This window comes from Anguilla rostrata, chromosome 6 (assembly GCF_018555375.3).
Source record: "Anguilla rostrata isolate EN2019 chromosome 6, ASM1855537v3, whole genome shotgun sequence".
Taxonomy (NCBI): Eukaryota; Metazoa; Chordata; class Actinopteri; order Anguilliformes; family Anguillidae; genus Anguilla; species Anguilla rostrata.
Genome location: NC_057938.1, coordinates 30,868,489 through 30,894,809, shown reverse-complemented (window position 1 = coordinate 30,894,809; position 26,321 = coordinate 30,868,489). Strand labels below are relative to the sequence as shown.

At 42.5% G+C, this 26,321-nt stretch overlaps 1 protein-coding gene and 1 long non-coding RNA gene across 7 annotated transcripts in view; one reads left to right on the top strand and one right to left on the bottom strand.

Annotated features, from left to right (window-relative positions):
- Positions 1-26,321, bottom strand: part of extl3 (exostosin-like glycosyltransferase 3) — a 75,231-nt gene that overhangs the window by 16,158 nt on the left and 32,752 nt on the right. For all 6 annotated transcript variants that reach the window (XR_010330785.1, XM_064341052.1, XM_064341049.1 and 3 more), the window contains one exon: positions 17,030-19,687. Coding sequence is in view for 5 of the 6 variants with exons in the window: in XM_064341052.1 (XP_064197122.1) it covers positions 17,030-19,207 (2,178 nt within the window). In the remaining variant the exon portion in view is untranslated. The remainder of the gene's footprint in view (positions 1-17,029; positions 19,688-26,321) is intronic.
- LOC135257894 (uncharacterized) lies at positions 11,343-20,036 on the top strand. Its single transcript, XR_010330805.1, has 2 exons — positions 11,343-14,075; positions 16,059-20,036. It is a non-coding gene; the product is annotated as an uncharacterized LOC135257894 (long non-coding RNA).

The window sequence follows — 26,321 nt, the reverse complement described above, 5'->3', positions numbered from 1 at the left end:
CCATCTCCTTAAAAAAAAACATGGTAAAGAATATATGAATAACATGTTTAATCTGACTAAATGGCAATTAGCATTAACACTCATATTACAACACTTTTACAGCACAACACATTATGTCACTTCATTTTATCTATTGTGAAATATATCTATGTAATTATTCATTCTCCATTACGTAATTTACCACGACACTGAGAGTCGTTGCCATCTCTGATGTCAGTCTGGCTTGGATTGACCCCATGTTGTCCTCACTGACGTAATTCAGCTTGAACCTAGGGTCCAGGGCAGAGGCCATATCAAGCAGCTTTGTGTGCGTAGGTCACAGTACTTGTCGTTGAGGTAGGCCAGGATCTTCCTCTTGATTCATCTGGTGAGGTCTGTGTCTTCCTCCTCCACTGCCAAGATCGATGTATTGAACAGATGGAGCACGGGTTTCACAAAAGAAACACTCACATACTTCTCACCAGAAAGTGCATCTGTGAATTCAACCAGAGGGCTGAGCGACTTGCTGATGGCCTCAAGGTCATCAATGTTCTGCCATGTAGGGATGAGGTATCTCTTGTGCAATGGCCTTCAGCTGCTCAAGGACCCTCCCAATCATCGCCTGCCTGGATCCCCACCTGGTGGGACACTCAGACAGTGAATGCAGTGAATGTTCAGGCAGCTTCAGCTCTCTTTGTGCCTCTGCTAGCTCCCTCTTCCTTCTCCAGCTGTAGGAGAAGCTGCTGACCACCTTCTTGCAGAGCCCCATAGCACGATCAATCCTGTCATCCTTCATTGCATTCTCTCTAAAAAAAAGAATATTGCATAAATACTATCAGTTATCATCTTCTTCATCAAATCATCATTTGGCTAAGTGTGTGTGTTAGGGTTGGGCGGTATCCAATTTGACACCGTTAAACCTTCCCCAAATTTCACACAATCAACAGTTCAGAGAAACATTCTAGGCCTACTGGAGAGACAAACCGAAAACTTTACTCTTTAATTGCCAAATAAAAACTATTTTGAGCAAACAGGAGGTTATTGTTAAAAGTTTTCCTACACAGTTTTTTTAAGGTAGGCCTCGTTACGGAAATATTGTCGATTAGGTTGCAACCTTTCAATAAAGCCGTTAAATTATAAAAAGTTATCAGACAGCAATCCGCGCAATTATGTTCACTTCTAAATAGTTAGTCTTTTTTGACAGGTTATTTGACAAATGACATTGTTTACAAAAAGTTCTGTCATCACTTTCATAGCATCTTCAACCACACAGACAGTGGTGCTGTACAAACACTGCTAATTTAGGTGTTTATTATATATATGCGCAGCAGAATTTGTTATGACGGTAATGAAACGGACAACGTTGCTATTTTCAAATACCCCGGGATACAGTCATACCGCCTAACCCGAGTGTGTGTGTGCGTCAATGCATTAATATTATCAAATTATTTTGGGTGGAAGGAATCTTACTCACCTATGGCTAAGTGAAGTCTGTGCCCAAAGCACTGGAGTCTTGTCCATTGATTGAGTTCAGCCGCCAGCGTTATGTTCCCAGCATTGTCTGTGGTCATACAGACGAGTTTGTCCTCCGGTAAGCCCTACGCAGCCATCGCTTCCCTCAGGCCCTGGGCAATGAGTATTCCCTGTGTGGTCTTCGGGGAAATATGCCATTTGTAGGCACTTGCTCTTCATGTTGAAATCGGTGTCAACATAATGGACCGTCAGGCTCATATACGGCTCCATTGTGCGGCTTGACCATAGGTCTGTGGTGGCAAAATACGCAGCAGCGGACACATCCTTCAACATCCCCACAACATTTTGTGTACAAGGCAGGGAGTGCAACCCGAGAAAAATGGTTACGCGAGGGGAGCACATAACGCTTGTCTAATGTGTTTATAAGTGCCTTAAACCCTTTTCCCGTTGCTAACGCTGTTAATGGGGCACATATCTTTTGCCAGATAGGTGATGGCGCCGGTGATTTCGCTGTGCTGCCGGGAGATGGGTGGGTATGGAGTTGCATTATACAGGGTCCCAGTTATGGATAATTGTGTGGCGGTCGAAGAAGGACACGGAGAATGAGATGGAGAATTCTTTTTAGCCTTAACTAAAAGTAAAGAGGTTATACACCACTTTATGGTACTTTTTCAAGTGGTTAAATAGATTGGTCGTGTTTCCTTGGGGGGCAGACACGGGACGGAAACACAGTTTGCACACTATGTTCTTCGTTTAAATCGTCTTCTTTATAACCGAAGTGGTTATCTTGACGTCTTGCCTTTTTTGTCCACCAGTTTTGGGCGCTCTCCTTCAACCATCTTATCCGTAGACTGTCTTTCTCACAAGGCTAGTGATCAACTCGGCTAGGCTCTTGGTTTGATATAGACGCTTTCAACGGTAACAACATAAACAAACGTTACTGCGCATGTGCATTGTTATGGCCCAAACTTAATAATCAAAGTAATAATCTCGAAGATTTTCATTAAAATAAATGTCTGTTAAGTCAATATCTATCGCCGAATTAGGTAACACAATGGTGATTGAGCCTATTATATTTATATTTATATAATTTATATTTATTAATATTGTTATTAATATAATTTATGATTAAAGAACTGGGTGTCTGTGGCGACATTCCCGGGAAAAAATCACAAGCGGCGCATAGTTAGTGACGCGTTTTCCATCACCCATCAGTGGTTGGTCCGCCAGGGAGGGTAGACATTACATTACATTACATTACAGGCATTTGGCAGACGCTCTTATCCAGAGCGACGTACAACAAAGTGTATAACCATAACCAGGAACAAGTATGAAGAAACCCCTAGAGAGAAGTACCGGTCCAAGTGCAGGGAACAACCGCATAGTTCAACTTGGACCCTGGTGGTTAAACTGATTAACACTAACAACGAGAACGGCAACAACGCAGTCTATGGAAAAATAAAAATACAAGTAGTCGTTAAGACTGGCGCATCAACTAAGTCACCTATTAAACAGCTGCCTAGTTACACCCCCAAGTTTAGTCATTTACAGGGGGGGAAGGGAGGGATGGGGAGAGGTGCAGCCTGAAGAGGTGGGTCTTCAGTCGTCGTTTGAAATGGGTCACAGTCTCAGCTGTTCTGACCTCCACAGGGAGGTCGTTCCACCATCGTGGGGCCAGAACAGACAGGAGACGTGTTCTGGAAGTGCAGGTGCGAAGAGGGGGAGGTGCTAGGCGTCCTGAGGTAGCAGAACGGAGGGATCTGGTTGGCATGTAGGGTTTGACGGAGCTAACGCAACAGGCTCGTTCTTCAACTCACTTGTGTGTGAGCGGTGTACTGTTTTTTCCGTGTCTGCTAGCGTTACAATAACGGGGGGGGGGGGGGCAGTTATGGAACCCTAAAAAGTTTGTGTAACATGACAGGTCATATTTGTTGATGTAGATGATGTTGATTCGTATTACATTTGATTACAATGTAACGTTATTAAATTACATAGCCTAGCTATTTGCACAGCTAACGCTAATGCACCATGTCAAGAAAGGCAACATTAGTTTAGACAACATTAGACAACGTTGCGCACAGTATCCATCTCTCATATCAGGTAATGTTGCGTTAGCTAGCTAGCTAATGTAATTAACACAATTTCATGTCAGCTAACAATTAGAAAAAACGCTAGCTAATGCTACCGACTGGTACCGACCTCGCAAAACGTCTCTCGAATGCAGTGCTACCTTGTTGCAACGTTGCAATGTAGCTAACTAAAGGTCAGTTCAGATCAATGATTCGCAACGAGACTGGATGCAACTTGCAAAATTCCAAGACGTCTGATTGTAAACGTTCTAACTGCACTTGGCGATTTGACAAGGTGGGTCTTTTGAGACCCCAGGCAACGGCTTCAGATGCTCTGCAACTAACCAGTTCACACCGCTGCAATTTTCTCTGCAACATTCTAAAACAGTTTAGTCTCGTTGCGAATCATTGATCTGAACTGGCCTTAACGTTACTGTTATTTACATTGCCATCAAGTTCATCAATATATTATAATGATCAGAATAAAGTCGGTGTATAGGTGGAGCAGAGCCAGGTCTGATTTCAGTGTAAACCGGAGAAAACTAAATAAAAGAATACAGCAGTATGGATTAGCGTTATTATTTTATTACGCTTCCTCATATGGTCCTTCAGCCTTGCCCTTTTTTGATGAAATCTTTGTTTTTGTTTTATTATTCTTGTTCTGATTGCTAATTTAACACCTAGCTCCGCTTTATTCTCAAACAGTTTGCTAGCAAAACCAGAAACACCAGCGGTAACGTTTTGCAAGGCAGTTTTTTAAAAATATCACACAATCATTCACGAGAAAGACTGTTTAGTGTGCACGAGATACATAATTGTACGAGCCGCAGCGAATCCCGCAAATTCTTCTCTGCAGTGTAAAGATGTTCATACCGGGCAAAAGGTGGATAAAGAACGTCTGTGGAAATTGATCATCACTAATTCTACCACAGGTCTGCTACAGCATTTTAACCCAACTCGGCAGTGTAAAGGCAGCTTAAGTTAGCCTAATGTTAGACAATGAATGAGTGTGTACATGACGTTACTTTTATAACAACCATTTTTTATTCAGTAAATAGTAAGTGTTATAGTTGGCGTGGCCCAGGTGCCAACCGACTGACGTCACACAGGCGACACTGGTTGGATCCGGTTGGATCTCTGGGAAGTGAGGTCCAAAAACACACCTGCAATTACTGCTTTTCGCCATTGGTACCGCCAAAGAGAACGAAACAGAAATCTTCGAGATTGTAACTTTAACTTCCGGCAGACTTCCGCAAACAATCAATAACAACAGAGTCCCTCTAGAACAGACATGGGCAAACTACGGCCCGCGGGCCACGTACGGCCCGTTAGGCTTTTTAATCCGGCTCGCCGAACTTGTCCAAATTATAGTAAAAACCTTCTTTTTTCCCCTTTCCCTGCAATGCCCACCTTTCCCCAATAGATGGCGCACTCGAAACACATTGACCGTTGTTGGAGTGGCGCGTATTTCTCTTTATTTCACTTTAATTTTCACTTCGTTTCACGTCACCATTAAGCCCTTCTGTAAAAATGAGCGGACCAAAGAGAAGGAAAGTGGACAGCGAATGCCGAGTGTTTAATAAGGAGTGGACAACAAAATACTTCTTCACTGAAGTCCGATCAAAGGCTGTATGTCTGATATGCCAAGAAGCTGTTGCGGTTTTCAAAGAGTACAATATCAGCCGTCACTTTGCCACGAAACATGCAAACTATGCTAGCAAGCAGTCAACACAAGAACGGGCGGCTACTGCTCAGAGGTTGGCAGCTAATTTACAGAATCAACAGAACTTTTTTCACCGACAAACTGCAATTCAAGAGTCAAGTACCAAGGCAAGTTATTTGCTGGCATTCAAATTAGCAAAGGCTAGCAAGCCTTTCTCCGAAGGCGAGTTTTTGAAAGAGTGCATGGTAGAGACAGCAGGTCTCTTGTGTCCGGAGAGCAAAGCCAAGTTTGAAAAAATTAGTTTAGCACGCAGGACAGTGACTCGTCGCGTGGAACTGATTGACGAAGATATAGTCAGCGAGTTAAACAAAAAGGCGGAGTCCTTTAAGTTATATTCACTAGCACTGGATGAAAGTAACGACATAAAAGACACTGCTCAGCTCCTAATTTTTATCCGAGGGATTAACGACAGTTTTGAGATAACGGAAGAGCTTTTGAGCATGGAATCACTGAAAGGGAAAGCGCGAGGAGAGGACTTATATGAACAGGTGTCTGCTGTCATCGAGAGAATGAAGCTACCTTGGAGTAAACTTGCCAATGTCACCACGGATGGATCGCCAAATTTAACTGGAAAAAACATCGGGCTGCTGAAAAGAATCCAGGATAAAGTGAAAGAAGAAAACCCTGACCAGAATGTTATTTTACTTCACTGCATCATTCATCAGGAGTCTCTGTGTAAGTCTGTATTGCAGCTTAATCACGTCGTGGATCCAGTTGTAAAACTTGTTAACTTCATACGAGCAAAGGGACTTAATCATCGTCAGTTCATTACGTTTCTGGAAGAAACTAATGCGGATCACCAGGACCTACTTTACCACTCTCGCGTTCGCTGGTTAAGTTTGGGGAAAGTGTTTCAACGAGTCTGGGAGCTCAAAGACGAGATTCGCTCATTTTTTAATTTAATGGGGAAATCCGAAGAATTTCCCGAGCTGAGCGACACAAACTGGCTTTGTGACTTTGCGTTTGCTGTGGACATATTTTCACACATGAATGAGCTGAACGTGAAGCTACAGGGTAAAGATCAGTTTGCGCACGACATGTACACAAATGTGAGAGCCTTCAAATCCAAGCTGGTTTTATTCTCCAGGCAAATGTCAAACAAATCTTTCGCACATTTCCCCACACTAGCCGTGAAAGAGGCCGCCCGAAATGCGAAGAAATACTGCAAATCGCTGGACGATCTGCACAGAGAATTTTGCCGTCGGTTCTGTGATTTTGAAAAAATTGACAAGTCACTTCAACTGGTGTCCTGTCCCCTGTCACAAGACCCCGAATTAGCACCGCAGGAGCTGCAATTAGAACTGATCGATCTTCAGTCTGACTCCGTCTCAAAGGAGAAGTTCAAGTCTCTTAAACTGAATGACTTTTACGCTTCACTTAACGAGACCGCGTTTCCAAACCTCCGGAGGACGGCGCAGAAGATGCTGGTGTTGTTTGGCTCGACTTACGTGTGTGAACAGACGTTTAGCGTCATGAAAATCAACAAAGCCCATCACAGATCCAAGTTAACTGACCAACACCTCAGATCTGTCCTGAGAATTGCCACAACAAAACTAACTCCAGACTTTGATGCACTGGCAAAAAAGGGAGACCAACAACACTGTTCCCACTGAAATGGTGAGTTTTTCTTCTGTGTTTTGAAAAAATGCATTTGGAAAGTTTGGAAGTGCGTCTTTTAATTAAGAGCAATGCGTATTTACGCACAGCACCGGTACAGTAGCTCAATTAACACGCCGCACATCGCTCTTAATTTAAATTTTCAGCTACAGGTAGGATATTTAATACAGCCCATGTCTGTGTGCTTGGCAACAATACACGTGTACTGTTTGCGCATGAAGGCGAGGTCTTCCGTAGCGAGTTTGTAGAGCGCGCGGTCAAGACAATCCATTTATGATTTTGCGGAGTTTAACACAAGTAGATATTATTGAGCTTGAGTATTTCGTTGTGTAATAATATGTTTTGAATGTTGAAAGTGATTCCATTTTTCAATAAATGTTGATTTCTTTAACTTTGCACCTTAAATTGAAACTTATTAAAAACAGACGCAATCTTGATAAATCACAGTGCGTGTGTTATTTGAATCTATTTACATTTCCTCATCCCAGTATCTGCGAAATAGTATGTAAATGTCATATCTTGCATATTCCTTGAGACAAATTTATTAATTGATAAGGGCTATTTTTCACATTTGAAAGACAGTTAATAAATTGGGTTGTAGTGTTCTTACTGTGCTATGAGGTTTGCACACTACATTTAATGCTTTAGTATATCCGGCCCAAACACTCCCTCCAAATGCACCTGGCCCGGCCCCTCTGTCAAATTTGAAAACCCATTGTGGCTCGCGAGTCAAAAAGTTTGCCCACCCCTGCTCTAGAACATATGTGTCAAACTCAAGGCCCGCGGGCCACATCCGGCCCGGCATACAATTATATTCGGCCCGCGAGATCATTTTATATAGATCTATTATTATTGTTATTAATGGACCAGCGATATGAAGCGCTGATAACACACAAACTACAGATCCCATAATGCAGCGCAACAGCTGCCTTGCCCAACAATAGGTTACACGGGAACATTCCCGCGTCAATCAACTGTTTACAACCCTACTGTAAAGTCAAAGCTAGCCCCTAACAATGGCGAAAAGAAAAGTTGATTCTGAAAACAGAGCCTTTCAAAACCGATGGGAGGCTGAGTATATGTTTATTGACAAACCCGTGTGCCTTATTTGTGGAGGAAATGTGGCTGTAATTAAGGAATTTAATCTAAGACGGCACTTCGAGACAAAACACCAGGATAAGCTGAAAAACCTGAGTGCAGAGCAGAAGCTACAGAAAGTAGAAGAGTTAAAAAAGAATCTGAAATCTCAGTAGACGTTTTTCACCAGAGCGAAATCACAGAGTGAAGCTGCTGTGAAAGCAAGCTTTATTGTGGCAGAAGAGATAGCCAAATCAGGCCAGCCATTTACCGAGGGAGAGTTTCTGAAGAGCTGCAAGATGAAGGTGTGCGAGGTCTTGTGTCCAGACAACAGGCAGATATTGGCAAATGTAAGCCTGAGTAGAAATACGGTTGCTGATCGGGTTTGTGAGATGGCCACTGATTTAAGAACACAGTTGATGGAAAGAAGCAAAGACTTTATTGCATACTGTCTTGCTGTGGATGAAAGTACTGACATGACGGACACTGCAGCTAGCCATCTTCATCTGTGGAGTGGACTCCAGTTTGTGCGTTAGAGGAAATATTAGACATTCAATCGATGCACGGGACAATGACAGGAAAAGACATTTTTGAAAACGTATGTGAAAGTGTAACCGACATGAAACTGCCCCGGGACAAACTGATTGGACTTACAACAGATGAAGCACCGGCGATGTGCGGTGAAAAAAATGGGCTAGTGGGGAGGATGCGGGTAAAGATGCAGGAGGAGAACTGTACTGGTGAGTTGAAAGCATATCACTGCATCATACATCAGGAAACGCTGTGTGGTAAAGTGTTAAAAATGGAACATTTAATGAGCACTGTAACGCAAACCGTAAACTTTATCCGAGCTAAAGGTTTAAATCACCGGCAACTTCAGTCTTTTATGCGAGAAATAGATTCAGTTTGCCGACATTCCTTATCATACAGTTGGTGCGTCGAGGAAAAGTTCTCAATAGAGTTTTTGAGCTACACAAGGAAATTTGTCAGTTCATGGACAGTAAAGGAAAAGACTCCACAGTTTTGCGGGATGAGAAGTGGAAATGTAAGTTGGCGTTTCTAGCTGACATAACTCATCTCAACGTCTTGAACCTTCAGCTCCAGGGACGTGACCGCATGATCACTGACATGTATGATGCAGTGAAGGCATTTCAAGTGAAGCTGCTCTTATGGGAGACACAAATGCACCAGTGCAACTTGCCTCACTTTCCCTGTTGCCAAGTAATGTTGAACCAAGTCGGTGCAACGATGTTCCCTAACGCGCACTTTGCTGACAAACTGAGCGCACTTCGCACTGAGTTCTTACGGCGCTTTGGAGACTTTGAAGCACAAAAAAGGAATTTCGAGCTGCTTCGCAACCCATTTGCCGTCGACGTGGAAACTGCACCTGTACAGATTCAGATGGAGCTGATAGAGCTGCAGTGTAATGGGACACTAAAGGCAAAGTATGACACTGCAGGGCCCGCACAGTTTATTCGCTCCATTCCTGAAGCAATGCCTCAGCTCCGTCTACATGTGGCTCGAACCTTGTGCATGTTTGGTAGCACATATCTGTGTGAGAAGCTGTTCTCAGCGATGAAGATTAACAAAACAGCACACAGGAGTCGTCTCACTGATGAACACTTGCAGTCCATCCTGAGAATCTCCACAACACAGAATCTTACACCAAACCTAAACAAACTTGTTGCCAAGAAAAGATGCCAAGCATCCAGCTCTGACAAAACAGCATAAGAGCAAAGAAAACTGAATGTTTTGATTTGTTATTTTTATTTTTTGCTGAAAAGCACAAATTTTATTTATATTTCCAGAGTTTTTTGGACCATGCTCATATTTTGAATTTGTATAATTTTGACAAGAGATATTTTTATGGAGAGCAAAGTATTTTAAGTTATATAAAGTTTAAGTTAATTTATTCTATAATAATATTCCTGTCTGTTTTTATTCATATTTATGTTCAAAAAACATTTAGTTTTAGCGTGTTCAATAAATGTTTATCCTGTTCGGCCCGCAACCTAATGTGTGCTTTGAGTTTTGGCCCCCTGTGCAATTGAGTTTGACACCCCTGCTCTAGACTATTTCTGATAACAAGCAAAATAAATAACAAGTAAATAACTTTCACTCCGTTTGTAGTCGGTGCCATATTAGCCAGTAAACACAAACCCAATAATAAACAAACACAGAGCGGAAGTTAACTTCGGGCCAGCGCATAACCTTGGCAATGTGCGTCTGTCTGATGAAACCCTGTATAGAACACCAGAGAAAGTCCGGTATAGTGAAAGCAACATTTCTAAATGGAATGCGCCTCAAAAATCGGAATTTTCGATTTTCGTAGGTCACTGATTGTGGAGGGCCGTGATCGTAATCATAATTGGAATCCGATTAATCGCCCAGGTTTACTTCAGCATGGACGTAAAATCTAAACAGCGGTCCATGGAGGAGACAAACTGTCTCCTTGCACTGTGGTCCTCGACAGAAATACAGAATAAACTTGAGGGAGCTTCAAGAACAAAACCTGTCTTCGACCAAATCCAGTGCGAGATGGTTACTGCAGGGTTTGACAGAAACGTCGAACAAATAAACAACAAACTGAAGAAACTGAAAAAGGACTACAGGGACCAAAAGAAGGACCTCAGGCGAAGCGGCAATGGTTGGCCACGGAGAAATCCCTATTTCGATATACTTGGTTCGGTCTTCGGCGATAGACCGGCGTGCCAACTCACCGGAACCTTGAACTCGGCAACAGCCATGCTTGAGGCGACAGTGAATGATACGCTGTTGCAAAGTTCCACTAATGCTGGTAAGTTTTATTTTTCAAATGTTTCGCCTTGTTGTCAGTCAGCTATGCAATCTTAGCTTAGCTCTTAATTTCTCACATCACTGTTAAGTTAAGCCATGTAGCTATGCTTGCTTGGGTTATGTTAAGCTGACCAACAGTGGGAACAACTAACCATGGTAACGATAGCTAACATTAGCAGGCTACTTTTTCTGAGGTGGATGTCAATGAGTATAGCTAATTACTTCTCTACATGATCAATTTATACTTTTCATATTATGTTAGTGCACCATATATAGATTTATTTCATATAGTTGTTTTAATGTCATGTGAGTAGAATAAAATATTCTGTCTTTTAACCATAAATTCACTGATGTTCCCTTTAAGCCCACCTGTTCCCATTAAGGCCACTTTACTGTGTTTCAATGGGGATTTTCTCCCTTTTGACCTTTGAACCATTTTCCTCCCTAATTTTGACCTCACCTGATGAATCAGCTCCATAATTCAGATAATACCCATATTTAAATATCAGTGATACTGCATAGGTCAATTAATTCTGGATAGGCCACAAAAGAACTACAGTTCATGCCCACGCATGATAGAAACGCAAGTTCATCCTCTACAAAGCAGGGCTGTAGGGACCTGGACCATTCTATTTGCGCAATCATGAAAATCTACAAAAATAAGATGAAAGCCAAGAACGACTTGCTAGCGTAAGACAAAGACAACGTGGGTTAAAGATTGAAGCAAACAAATAAAATCATTAGATCATTAATTTATTAGATTAACTGCAATGTATTCGATACCAGTGTAGTCGATGCTAGGTAGCTAGCTATATCGACCTAGCGAGCTAGCTTACAACAAAAGCTAACATTAACATCTTATGTTCAGTGTTAATACGAATCAAAACGTGTTAGGTAATTACCTTTCTTCTTGAGCGTAATCGCTGTCCATAGCAATCGTGACGAGCGGCACAAATATGTTGGACCAGTCGTGTTCGGATGCCAATGTAGGCTCGCAAAGCCAGGAGCAACACTTGAAAAGATGCGATGTAGTCTGCCTATGTTGTTGTTGTACTTGAAGTTGGCGCTAGCGTTGCTGGGAAAGCGGAGACGTACACAGACGTATACAGTGACATAATGACGTGGCTCTCTAGCCCGTGGAAAAGCAAACCGGTTCTTAGAAGGTTCGCAAGTTGAACCAACAGTGAACCGGCACTAGCACCAGCCCCGAACCAGAACTAGGTTCACGTTGGTGGAAAAGAGGCAACAGTGATACAGTACCTAAATGTGTAATCATTAACTCTCGTATGCTTTTCTGTACTCTACAATATGTGATGTTTTCTTGTATTGGGATGGGACAACATTAAAACAACATTCAACCTTTCACCACGTTTTGGCAATATTCCAGTTGGTCATATCCGGTACATACATTAAACACAAACTACAAGCAAACCAACAGTGTGAAACCAACGCTTACATTACAGTGTGAAATATCCTCATTATAAAATACCACTAACCTATTTAAAGATACTCAATTTCAAAAATAACGTATAACCGAAATATTTTCAGCAGTAACACTTACATTTGGACGATGAAATCTTATCTGTGTTCAGTAGACAGAGACAGAGATAGAGATAGAATGAATTCTAACTTAGCCCAAAAAACAGTATATCAGCTAGGTCTATCAGCAATGCCTTAGCCATGCTCAGAATTTTTCAAGAATAATAGTATTTTCCAGGAAATAATGAAAGTGATCAATAAAATTTCGCCAGGTGCAGTGTCTTTTACGGCTACCATAGACTGAATGCGTAATGCAGCTATAATGAGACAAATCTTTCAGTTACACTGGGCTATAAAACACTATTACAAAAGTAAAATTAGACATATTATACATCGTTAGAAAGCTTAGTCACCTATTGGATCCACTAACTGTCGATCAAGCCATATTATACTACAAAGGACGATAACACCGAAAACAACGTGTGGTGTTATCCACAACTATTTTGGAAGGTACCCAGGCGTCAAAAATGAGTGTATATTTCACAAACGGATTGTCCCAGACAATATATGACCACTCCATCTGGAAAGGGACATCTCTACACATAAAATCATCATCTGTACTTTGTATCCGGGTATATCCAGATTATGTCCAGATTCAATCGAGACGGATGTCAGTTCACACCTGGCATTAGGATGCGTCTCCACATGCATCTCGAGTGACCACTTGTGTTTGGATCTCACTTCCCCGCTCAATATGCAAATAAACATGTACATCATTCCCATTTGCAAAGACCAAATGCGTTGTTGTTTTTAACCAGGGGGAGGCAAAATCAAAACAAAAACAGACTGGGTCTATTCCTTGGTGTGTTCCAGGCAAACCAAATCGTCCAAGATGTTTGACGCACTCGTAATATGTTTCTATGCGCTTTCAAAATTTTTAAACGTCATGGACAAAGCCAGCTTACGCGATTTGAGAACCAACCAAAATGATAGTTCTATCCGCTTCTGTTTTGCTCCAGAAAACGATGTCAGATAGGTCTATAAGCAAACATATGGCTTAGCTATGCCCAGAAGTCCTCAATAATAATAGTATTTTCCAAGAAATTATGAAAAATCGTTGACGTTTCGTTAGGTGCAGCGTCTTTAACTGCTACCACAGAGTGAATGCGTAAGTGAATGTGATAAGAAATTTTCTGGTTACGCTTACCTATAAAACGCTATTCCAAAAGAAAAATTAGACGTTATACACTGTTAGAAAGCTTATACTCTCACCTACTGAATAAATGAAATCTCAATCAAGCCGGACTGTAGTAAAAATGGCGACAACGCCATAAACAACACGTGTGGTATTACGCACAGCTATTTTGGAAGGTACCCAGGCATCACAAATGCGCGTATATTTCACAAACGGATTGTCCAAGACAATATATGACCACTCAGTCTCAAAAGGGATCTCTACACGTGAAACCAATGGTAAAGTTGCATATTTATTCAATATTTAGTCCCAGATATTGACTGTAGAATGACATGGCATCATTTTTTAAAACTTTCTCGTTTTTTTTTCGTTATTCAGTGAGCAGCGTTTTCACTGCAGTATTGGCATATTTTAGGGCTATTGTCGGGTTTATCTTGTTGCTATGACGGAATACGATTTTTGAGTGGTGAAAGAATATTTTTATGAATGCCCAGATAGACAATATTGTCCATTATGTCATGGTTGGGGGTGTAGTTGTAGATGAGACTGCAGGGAGGGGGTGCGTGATAAATGAACGACCAGAGCGACAATGGTGGCGCTTCGAAACTCCGTAATTGGCATAGTTGTCGGGTATCGTCTACTAATGAAACTAAAACAACGTGTTTATGTTTTTAACCCTCTGGGGTCGAGAGCTCCGCCGGCGAAGCTCGACAAGATGAAATTAACTTTCGTTTCTATTTGGATGATTAACTTCACGTGCTGTTATCATACAGACGCAACAAAAACATTGACAGAAACCTTAGAATCGCGACTTTCCAATGCGCCCATTGACAAATAATATGAATTGTTTTAAATGTTCTAAATTTGATTAATTAGATCATGTATGCTTCGTTAAACTTTACTCATTACTATGTGAATTTCGCTCGGCAGGAAGTCCGCCCAAATCGCATTCACATGTTAACAACATTATAATTACTCTCCATAGAAGGAGACTAAAGGAGGGGCGATGCGAGATCCATGGGAGAAATGCCAAGACTGCGAAAGCGGGATAGAATGTCAAAGTGTCACCTAATTCACTTCTTTTGAGGTGAACATTTCGTTTAATTTTGGAAAATGGTCCGTCCGGAAGCCGACACTGATGAAGAGCGGTGTCATTTCGAACAGCGAACTGATCCAGCTGAGGATCAACTTCATGCGTAAGTATATTTCTTATGATCATATTGGTAAATATGTGTACTGTATTGCAACGTATCTGTGTGTTTGTAGGAATATCCAGCAATATGCGCGTTTGTAAATTACCACACTACGAACGGTTCGAACTATTGCATCTCAAAATTATAGGCTAGGCTCTCTGCGTCTGGTTGTGTTAGAAGTATCAGGTAGACTGTATGTTTTTCGATCATATTGGTAATAAACAGCCCGTGGCGTGGCTAAGATTCTAAAACTGATGTCCTCGCACAATCGATATTAGCATACTGTAAGTAAATTCGGGAAATAGCAATATAATAACCACTTAGCTAAACAGACCTAGCGTACTTCAGATTGAGGCACTGTTATTGATGAGTTGCGTGTAGTTGAGCTGGAATAGCAATGTTTATTTAGTTTAGCTAATGTTGTTTCATTGATAGCTTGCATTATTTGTAAATGTGTGCTGTATTACATTCTCTGTGTGTTTGTAGGAATATTCACTAATATGCGCGCTTGTAAATTCCCACACTACGAACGATTCTAACCATTGCTTCTCAAAATTATAGGCTACCTCTCTGCGTCTGGTTGTGTTTGTTTGGTTCTTTGTTTGTATATGATGTAACCATGTCACATTTCCTAAGTTTTGTTTTCATTAGTTAGTGGTTTGCCCCTTTTTCGTAAAGCACATTTAATTTTCACCTGTTGAAGGAAATGTGCTATATAAATAAAGTTTGATTTGATGTCACATTTCCTAACAATTTTGTTTTATCATATTTACAGAGATGCTGATCAGGAAACACGGCCTAGTTCACCACTAGCTAAGAGGCCATGCAAACGTTGCAAGAGTACACCAGTCTCATCTCATCTTCCATGCGTATAGTTTGCTTCAATAAATGTTCTGAAAATCAAAAGATGTCTTTGTTTCTGTCTTCTAAATGGCTCACTGAGTCTTTGTCTTAGTGGTGGGGAGGCATGCAGCCAGGTGTGAATAGCCTACTTACCTGGCAGGTCGTCCTACCCAATGCATATTCATTACAGAAAGGCCATTTGCCCTCCCATTCTCACCTGGTGTTGAAAAATAGTAGTCACAACACTAACTTTTAGCAATGTATTTTATATTTCTCATTGGATTTGCTAAAATATTTTGTCATCTTTTGATACCCAAGACCTTGGTGAACACATTTCAGTGACCAAAAGTCTTAGTCACAATTGTTCAGTGTGCTTTATTACAACATTCCTGTGCATGTTCAAAACTACTGTTTACAGTTTGTGTGTTTTTAGAGCAGTTTACAATCCACACATGATTATGACCTACTTACTGCTGCCATATTATTGTAGCTGAGTCTGTGCTGAAAACAAAGATACGAAACACTTTGGAATCACTGTATATAAAGTTGATGAAATTTACACAAATGTCAGAGCATCAATCACCAGTGTGCCTCATTTTACCCTTAGACCCCAGAGGGTTAACTCATACTTTGGTTGCACTAGCACTGAATGTCTGAGTTCAGTAATCTCGGCACGCCGGCATGCCAACCACTAGGGGCTTTGTGCTAAGAGGTTAAAGGTTAAATAGGGTATCGCCTAAATGTGCAAGGATTGGCCAGATTTGGCATGTGCGCTAAGGGGTTAACTTGTTTGGAAATTGCTTCTAAGGAGGAACCGAACTTGTGGAGGTCCACAAATTTTTTTCTGAGGTCTTGGCTGAGTTGCTTGGATTTTCACATGGTATCAAGGGCAAAAAGTGAAAAGGTAGACCCTTAAATACAGCCACAGGTGCCAACTCCCAATTAACTCGTAATTATGACAATTGGCCAATCAGAAGCAACTGGGCAAACTCGTAGAGCTGATCTAGTTGCTAAAATGCAAATAGCTGTATATCTGACTCCATCAATCCAGCATCTGGGGAACTGGAAATTATATGCATATCAGAGCCTGCAGAGCAAAGGTGTGTTGAAGGTGCCAGAAAGGCAAGGATGAGCAGCAGCAAGCAGTGGGATAAAAAAAAAAAATCAATGTATGCAAATATAAAAATCACACAGACACTGCATGATTCAGGAAGGAGGCACAAATTAACTCCCAGGGCTGAACCAAATACTGACAAAGTGTAGGTAAAATTTTGACCCACTGAAAATCTGATATAGTACATAAGTTAAAATAAATCTGTCTTTGCTATTATTTTTTAATGACCCCTTATGGAAATAAAGTAGATACACTAATTCAGTGTTTCTCAACCCTGGTCCTGGGGACCCACTGCCCTGCATGTTTTAGATGTCTCTCTGCTCCAACACACCTGATTCAAATGAATGAGTTGTTATCAGGCTTCTGCAGAGCTTGATGACGACTCATTAATTTGAATCAACGCTAGCAAACAGGTCAGTGTATGATCGCTGGCTGTGAGGACGGTATGCAACCAATTTAAGGGGCACTCACCACAATGGGGAGGCCAATGTCAGGCCAGAGGAGGTCGTCAGAGGGTGGTTTGGGAGAGTTCCAAACCACCACCACCTTGTTGAGGTATGGCAGCCCGTTCAGCCTTTCCAGGGAGTTCATCAGCACCTCCTCCCGCTCATACGTCAGCATCACCACCGTAAACTGCTCCCGGGGCACGTTTCCACCCAGTGCTGCCTGAAACTCCTTCCCAGAGCCTCCTGTGCCTCCACCGATGGGCCGGAAGCCAGTCCCGGACCCCAGAAACTTAGCCTCAGAAGGCAGCACTGGGTCAAGTGGGGTGTGGGGGAAGAGGTGGAAGGGCCCTGGGGGGCGGTTCCAGGTGCGGTAGGTGTCGGCGGCCGTGTAGGTAAAATTGCGCAGGTATCTGGGCGAGGCATATGGTGGCTCTGTCTCTACTGGCCCAAGGTCCAGGTCCCCATTGTCAGCCATGTTGGGGTCAGTACCTGCCGCCTTGCCGGCCTTGTGGGGGATCTCCTGGGCTGGCTCCTCTCGGATGGGTGCGGCCGGGATCTGGATGCGCGTCCGCACACTGGCTAGGATGGTGCTGAAGACACTTTCGGCTGTGGAGAGGTAGGTCTCCCATAGGAAGCGGCCCTGCCGTCGCATGGCCAGCAGGTCGTTATCAGAGATGCTGCGGAGCAGAAAGTGCAACTCAGTGATGCGTTGCTTGGGCACGATCAGCGCTGCCTCACTCCAGCTTATCAGCTGGTGGTAGGGCAGCCGAGAGTGGTCACCTAGAACAACAGGGATGGCCCCAACCTCCAGGGCCTCAAAGAGCCGCATGCCGCAGCCGGCAGATGCCACTAGCTGCCCATTACCAGGAGAGATGACTAAGGCAAAGGTGGAGGCCTTCAGTACCCCCAGCCGCTCCTCACGCTCACCACACAGTGCCCACTCGGTGGGCAGGCTGAGCCATGGCCTGTTCTTGCAGGTGAATTCCACCAGAACCTGGTCCAGTCGGCTGTCTTGAACAGCCTTGAGGGTACCAATGATGCGGTCATCGTAGTCGGCTGGGGGGTCACCTTCCATCTCCTCCTCAAAGGACTGGGGTGGCCCCTCCTGCAGGCTGCTCTTCAAGGACTCTACCTTCTCCCCCTGGAAGCTGAAGAGGTACTTCCTCTTGACAGGGACCTGTGGGGGCACTTCCAGGAAGTTGGGTTCAGAGAGGGCATGGACAAGAGGTGATAACACCAGGTCAAAGCCTTCACGATATTGGCGTTCCAGGAAGGTGGACTGTGCCACAGCTGCCCGGCCTGTGCTCACATTGTAGAGGAAGTTTTGTGTCATGGATTTCCTGGACAGGTGGACCAGCAGGTGATTGTGGCCATCAGTTCTCCAGTAAGGCAAAGCATGCAGCTGCTTTTCCAAATTAGTGGGTGACAGAGAAGAATAGGAGGAAGAAGAGGATGAAGAGTCTTGCAGCTCCCCAACCAGCACTATGTACAAGCAGGCAATGTTTGGGTTGTCGATCACATAAATACTGCTTTTGATGGAGGAGGCAAAGGCCTGCTTGACCAATGGATCAATGTTCTCCCCCCAGGGGTAGACCGCTGTGTCGTACACATAGACTGGGAACCCAGAGGTGAGTGGACAACGAGAGTAGTCAAAGCAGGAGTGAAGCCGGCAGGAATGGGCTGATTTAGGCAGAGGAAGTCCTGCATCATCCTTGTCAGGGAGCAGCCTGACGGGGAGTGACAGCTTAGGCTGATTCTGGGCCATCAGCTCCTTGTAAGAGTGCTCGGTCTGGCTGATAACATTTTTCAGCTGGAGAAGGTCCTGCTTTGCATTGTCAATGCTTTTCTTGCATGCCTCAATCTTTATGTTGAGCCGGGCAATCTCACCGTTAAGCTCCTGCCGCTTAGCCTCCAGCTGCAGTAGCTCCTCGCTCACTGACTCCCGAATGCGACAAAGATCCTGCACATGCTTCACCTCGCACAGCTCACCGCCTGGCCGAGGCCCAAAGATCCGCTTGTCAGGGCCCCCAGCCTCATCAATAGTGGTGAGGTAATAGTGTGCGATCAGTGGGAAGAATACCAGGATAAAGAAGAGTGTGAAGCTCAGCCAGGTTAGCCGGATGCGATTGGACCAGCGCAAGACCCATGGCTGGCCACCATTCCCTACCCCCCCACCATTTCGCAGCATGTTGTATGCAGTCATGCGTTCCTCATTCAGTGTTTTATAACTAAGTTGGTGTCATGGAGGGTCAGCAGCCATGACGGAATTTTATCTAATAATATGGAAAGCACATTCACACTCTCTTCTTGGGAGCTTTTCCTGTCACCTGTGTCAAAGTTTAGCCTTGTGTAGACTTTTGAGACCAAAACAGAGGACATTTCATCTTCCTCCTCCAAGGGTAACATGAGCTGCACACTTTGTCCATCCCAACTTCTTCGCTGTTTGGCATTTTTGGACTCTTGAACTATTCAAGAGCTGAGAAAAGCCCAAAACTAACAAAGGCGTAGGAGGTTCCATGGCACTGAGGACACTGAATATCTAGGAAGAATTGGCTAGTTTCTGGCCGGCAGATTGGCCTCATGAGTCCAGACCTCCTGCCCCTGGGGTTTGCATCCTTCAGAGGTTAGATAAATGACGTGGGCAGATGATACATTTCTTCACCAAACCTCCAAGGTTCCCAGCCTGAAAAGGAGGAAGATAGTTTTTAAGTTTCTAAGTTTCTAATAATTTTTCTAAATAGTACAAACAGGGGTTGGACAAAATAAGTTTTGTCCAAGTTACTAAATCACAATTACAAAGCATATAGACAGGTGAATCATTTGTGACCAAATGCATACTTTGGATAAAAGTTTCAATTAAATTTTCCATCATGTTAAAGTACAGAATCAGAGCTACAGAATGAGATAACTTTTGATGAGACTGAGTAAATAATTATGAGGTTATTACTGTTCGAATATTGTGTTTTTGCAAAAAAGTTTTGAGAAAACTGGCTTTAAAGATTTAGTCGAGAATTTTGCAGTTTCTCATCATACATTACATTACATTACAGGCATTTGGCAGACGCTCTTATCCAGAGCGACGTACAACAAAGTGTATAACCATAACCAGGAACAAGTATGACGAAACCCCTAGAGAGAAGTACCGGTCCAAGTGCAGGGAACAACCGCATAGCTCAACTTGGACCCTGAAGGTTAAACTGATTAACACTAACACAACGAGAACGGCAACAACGCAATCTATGGAAAAAATACAAGCAGTAGTTAAGACCGTTAATGCACCCAAGTCACCTACGAAACAGCTGCCTAGTTACAACCCTAAGCTTACAGTCATTTACAGGGGGGTAGGGAGGGATGGGGAGAGGTGCAGCCTGATGAGGTGAGTCTTCAGTCGTCGTTTGAAATGGGTCAGTGTCTCAGCTGTTCTGACCTCCACAGGGAGGTCATTCCACCATCGTGGGGCCAGAACAGACAGGAGACGTGTTCTGGAAGTGCAGGTGCGAAGAGGGGGAGGTGCTAGGCGTCCTGAGGTAGCAGAACGGAGGGATCTGGCTGGCATGTAGGGTTTGAATATCTTGTGGAGGTATGCTGGGGCTGATCCCTTGGCTGCCATAAAAAAACACCCTAAAACTACTTAATGAACTATTGTATGAAATGGTTGTATTTGGGTAGTCCCTAACCCAGTGCTTGCTATAATTTTCAATGAGTTTGGTTATGATTTTTTATATTTTTTTAAAAACCATATCATAATTAAAATTTTGAGTATGATATGGTTTAAACAAATTCATAAAAATATGAAAAACAGCACAATTTTAACCTCTAATTTAGCTCTAAAACCCTTTTCATACTTCCACTCCATTAATTATTTTGCCATGACTGCTCCATTGACATGTAAATTCAAAACAATGATAACTGCTCTCCCTTTTGAAATATAACAATAAAACTTCAAAGAGTGTCTCTAAATTTCTATAGCCCTCATCAACAGGTACTTACTTCTGGCGAGGTTTCTATCCAACAATACTTTACATATGAATGCATGGAGGAAAATGGCTGCCTGCTATCTCTATTGTCTGCCCCCAAACTAATTTGCATCTGAATCCCAGAGGACTTGTATCTTCAAGTTGCAAATAACACTTGTTTTCCTGCTCAAGTTTGTCAAATGGGACATAAGGCAGAAGACCATACTGTTTCAACTACTGGTAGGGTTGGTTCAAATTGTTTACACCCATGCTGTATATGGAAATTATATCGATCATTATTTGGGATATAAAACAGAACCTAGTTCAGTCTCTGTGTAAGAGATTGATTGGCTAGCTGTGTTGTTCAGCCAACAACTCATTCAGAATGCTGCGGCTCGTCTGGTCTTCAACCTCCCCAGTCACTCCCACGTCACTCCCCTGCTCACTACCCTCCACTGGCTGCCTGTTATAGCTCGCATCAAATTTAAAACATTGGTCCTAGCATACCAGGCAGTCAAGGGATCAGCCCCAGCATACCTCCACAAGATATTCAAACCCTACGTGCCAGCCAGATCACTCCGTTCTGCTACCTCAGGACGCCTAGCACCTCCCCCTCTTCGCACCTGCACTTCCAGAACACGTCTCCTGTCTGTTCTGGCCCCACGATGGTGGAATTACCTCCCCGTGGAGGTCAGAACAGCTGAGACACTGACCCATTTCAAACGATGACTGAAGACTCACCTCTTCAGGCTGCACCTCTCCCCATCCCTCCCTACCCCCCTGTAAATGACTGTAAGCTTAGGGTTGTAACTAGGCAGCTGTTTCGTAGGTGACTTAGGTGCATTAACTGTCTTAACTACTGCTTGTATTTTTTTCATAGACTGCGTTGTTGCCGTTCTCGTTGTTAGTGTTAATCAGTTTGACCTTCAGGGTCCAAGTTGAACTATGCGGTTGTTCCCTGCACTTGGACCGGTACTTCTCTCTAGGAGTTTTGTCATACTTGTTTCTGGTTATGGTTATACACTTTGTTGTACGTCGCTCTGGATAAGAGCGTCTGCCAAATGCCTGTAATGTAACAATCATAAAAAATCCACATTCCATTCTTTAATTAGCCTAAATTCTGATCAAGTCAGCTGTCCGGCTGACTTGGCAAAGATGGGCAAAACATTAGTTGTGCAGTTGTGCATTAGCCATTAGCTTTCTTTAGTGAGCCAGGTAAAATGACAAACAGCAACAAGGACAATACAAGTCACAAAACACATTTACATGCACAGTTGAAATCGATCTATATTAATAGCTTGATTTGGCCAAAGATGATATTTAATAGGACTATTGTCGTTGTCCCAATATAATGACTCGGAAAGAATCAATTTATTGACCGAGGCAGGGCTCGAGACTAACTTTTTACATTTAGGTGCGCCAGCACATAAATTTAGGTGCATCCAAAATTTTTCACTGTGCCTTTTGGCGCCGCAATAACACATTTTAAGCGTTACCTTTTTTGTCAGTTCCCATTCACACTGGTAATGTCTGAACACATTATGTAAATGCTTGTAAACAGGAATAAAGGTGCAGATAAATGTTTTTTTTCCCTTTATTTAAATCACAGCATAAACAAGAAATCGCAATCACCTCAATTGTTTAAAAAATAAACTTAAAAAGTGCTAATGTTTAAAGTGCTTGACAAACTCATAAATAAATCAAACTCAAATAACTCAAGTGTGCGCTGCTTCCGGAGGTTGAACTGAATTTGATGGTCCTACACTGTCATAAGAGTGAAGTTATCGAATAATTTTCCCAATAAAAATTCCCCAAAATTATGCAAAAGCACATTTTTACAAACTAAGTGTTGTAGTATAACCAACAGGAGACCATTGATGTGTGAAGTGATTTTGGGGACGCTACACTGTATAAGAGTGGAGTTATTGAATATTTTTGTAGTATCTCTTTTCGGTGTTGCACTTTTTAGACGGTCCCTGCGCACTCGTCTCACAGCCGGCTGTACATAGAGACCAATGTTATTTGTCCAGCTCGGAGGACAGCTCGTTTTGGCTAAAATTAGGTTGTAGCTTGTTGTCTACCTTAGTACGGTACTAAAGAGGCATTGTTTGTGTTTTAACAACATTTCGCTTATGAGTTATTGATCCGGGAAGTTCGAAACTGTGAATATATTTCCAACTTTACCCAACTTCCTTCCTCCGACATTGTCTTGGTTTCTGTTGCCTCAATCCAGTCTCAAGTCGAAATTACACAATTACGTCGTGATCTATTGAAAATCATTATTTGTTTTCTCAAGAAAATGAAATAATTAAGTCGTGATCTCAAGAAAACCAACTTCGTGATTTCGAGAAAATGGGATAAAAAAAATAAATATGCATACAAGGCCACTCTCGGCTTCCGAACTAATACAGACATGCCTGTATTTTCCCCCAGCCGCATTCAGTGAAGAAGAATATCAGGGTCAGAGCCTCTCTGGTCAGAGCCAATCAGAGGCATAGTGGGTAGCGTGTCTTCACAGAATGCGGATGGGAAAAAAAAAAAAAAAAAACGCTACACACATACACAGAGACAGACCTGCTACATGTCAGGGGCACCGGTGCGACCAATGAAAATGTTTAGTCACACTTGACAGATTTTTGGTCGCATGTGCGGCCATTCCACATTTTTCTTCCATCCATGTATTTTAGGATATTTAACTCCTTTAGTTGCAATAGCATGAAGTTGGTCTCCTCCTCCGTCCAGAAATGTGTTTTTTTCCATGATCTGTCCTCGACTGTGCGCACGCTGTGCGACTTCTGGGTTAAATACCTGTCGCAGCGTAATCTCTAACCTACGGAACATGCGCAGACCACCTAGGCCAATTTTTGGCCTACTGAAACGTATAGGCTATATGCCGTAGTAAATCAACCCCCAACCGCATTATCTAGGTATGATAGTCCGACTCTGAAAAATTCGACTTTCAGTACGATTTCAGTTGGACTACAATGTTTACATGATTTTTAAAAGTCCAGTTTTAGCCAGACTAAAACAATAAATCGACTTTTTCAAACATCATGTAAACCCACTGACTGACAACCTAGTTTTTGCTGAAACTAGCTCAGAGCTAGCTTCTGCCGTTTATTGAGGGTGTGACAGAAAATTTCGGTGCCGCTGACTAAAATGGAATGTTTTTCACACTTACTATTCAATTGAGCAAGTACCATTCAAAGTACTTTTTTATGGGTTAGTGCTGTCTGACTGTGCTAGCTACTTCACATTAACCTTGTACAGCGATCAATAAAGGCTAACAGCACAGTACCACTTAATTATTGTCACTTCTATCACCACTGTAATGAACTAAAAAAAAGGCGACAAACGACCTTTTCTGTGAGAAATGCATTGTCGAGCTCACGCGCATACACTGCTAGCGACACTCCGTTTTGCACTCCCTAGTATCATGGTGAAAAAAACACATTTCTGGACAGACGAGGAGACCAACTTCATGCTATCGCAACTAAAGGAGTTAAATATCCTAAAAAACACGGATGCAAGAAAAACGTAGAATGGCGAATTATTCCAAAAAGTTGCGACAAAATTGGAGGAAGCAGGATTTACAAGAAGCCTTCGTCAGACACACCTCGTTAAATAAATCGATTCTTTCCAAGTCATGTATATTGGGACAACAACAATCCAATTAAATCTCATCTTTGGCCAAATCGAGCTATTAATATAGATCGATTTCAACTGTGCATGTAACGCACTGAGTGTTGCAAAGCTAATATTTACAGCAATGCTACTATTCAGAAACTGCTTGCATCCATGGTATAAAAATTTTTTTCCTACATCCAAACAGGTTTACATTTAGAAAAGCCAAAGGAAGTCTTCAACTCAGAAGTTCTGTTGCCAGCAATTGAACATATCTAATAGTAGCCAACTCAGAGTCATTGTATCCAATGATAGCTCTGCATGCTCATATAACAAAGACCAGGTACACACTATGGTGCAAAAACAGTTCCCTCATGATGTCCCCAGACATAATGATATATATTAAAGCAGTTTCTTCCACCCCTGTCCTCAGAGTGCCAGCTGTCGCTGTAATGTCACTGGAGTGCGTTTATACTTTTTTTGGTCATGACAACAAACACAGTCAATGTCCGGCGACAACAGAACCTTCATGAAGTGATACTTTGTCACTGGACTATAAAGTGGGTGGCCTTAAGGTAGAACATCAGTGGCTACTTTATGTTGGTTGGTCTGCGAAATTCAGTTTCATAAAACTGGTAGTCCAGATAAAATACTAAAAAATCTAAAGGCTAATTTAGATTAATTTTTAAAAAATAATTTTTAAAAATCACAAAACAGGCAAAAACATCTTCAGTATTTTGGAAATTGAAAATATGCACAAATGTCTGGATTGAATCAATGGATGTTCATCAGTATGGTAGTCACAGCCTCACCGGTCTACTGATGGACTGACCCTGTCGGAAGTAGGGCTTGCCAGACATGTTAATGATGGCATTACCAGCCGTTATTGATACTCATATGAAAATGTCGGGCATGCTCAACATGAGCCAACCTTAGCTGACTAATAAGCCAGACTATCCCATGACATAGCAAGAAATGCACATATTTTTTGACTGAGACACTGGGGTAATCTTAACCAATGCACAGTTGGGACAATTATAAGGTGACAAGAATTTGTAAAATGCGCCTTTAATTACCAAACTGCATTAAAGTTGTAAAGGAACTAAAGTTGAACTACAGTCAGAGACCATTCTTTTTTTGTTTTTTGTTTTGCTGAACATTCAGAGAATCGACATGGCTGTTCTTGTTACACAGCCATGCCTTTGTTAGCCAGCTAGGTTGTTGGCTAGCTAGCGTTATCTAGCTAGGGCAGTTAGTTGAACTACAGTCTGAGACCATTCTTTTTTTGTTTTGCTGAACATTCAGAGAATTGACATGGCTGTTTTTGTTACATCTATGCCTTTGTTAGCCAGCTAGGTGGTTGGCTAGCTAGCGTTAACTAGCGTTCGCTAGCTAGCGCAGTTAGCTAGATGGACCGCAGTCTGAGACCTTGTTTTTTTGTTTTGCTTAACATGCAGAGAATCGACATGGCTGTTTTTGTTACATCTATGCCTTTGTATGCCTTTGTTAGGCAGCTAGGTTGTTGGCTAGCTAGCACAGTTAGTTGGACCACAGTCTGTGACCATTGTTTTTTTGTTTTTGTTTCAGGATCAGCAAAAATCTTCTCCAGTCCATACTCCAATCCTACACGGAGCATGGTGCAGTATCTCAGAACAAGACTGTCCGATTTTAGATTCACTTCAACTGCATCGCCCCAGCTGTTTTATTCTCTTGTAAAAAAATGTTTTATTCTCTTTG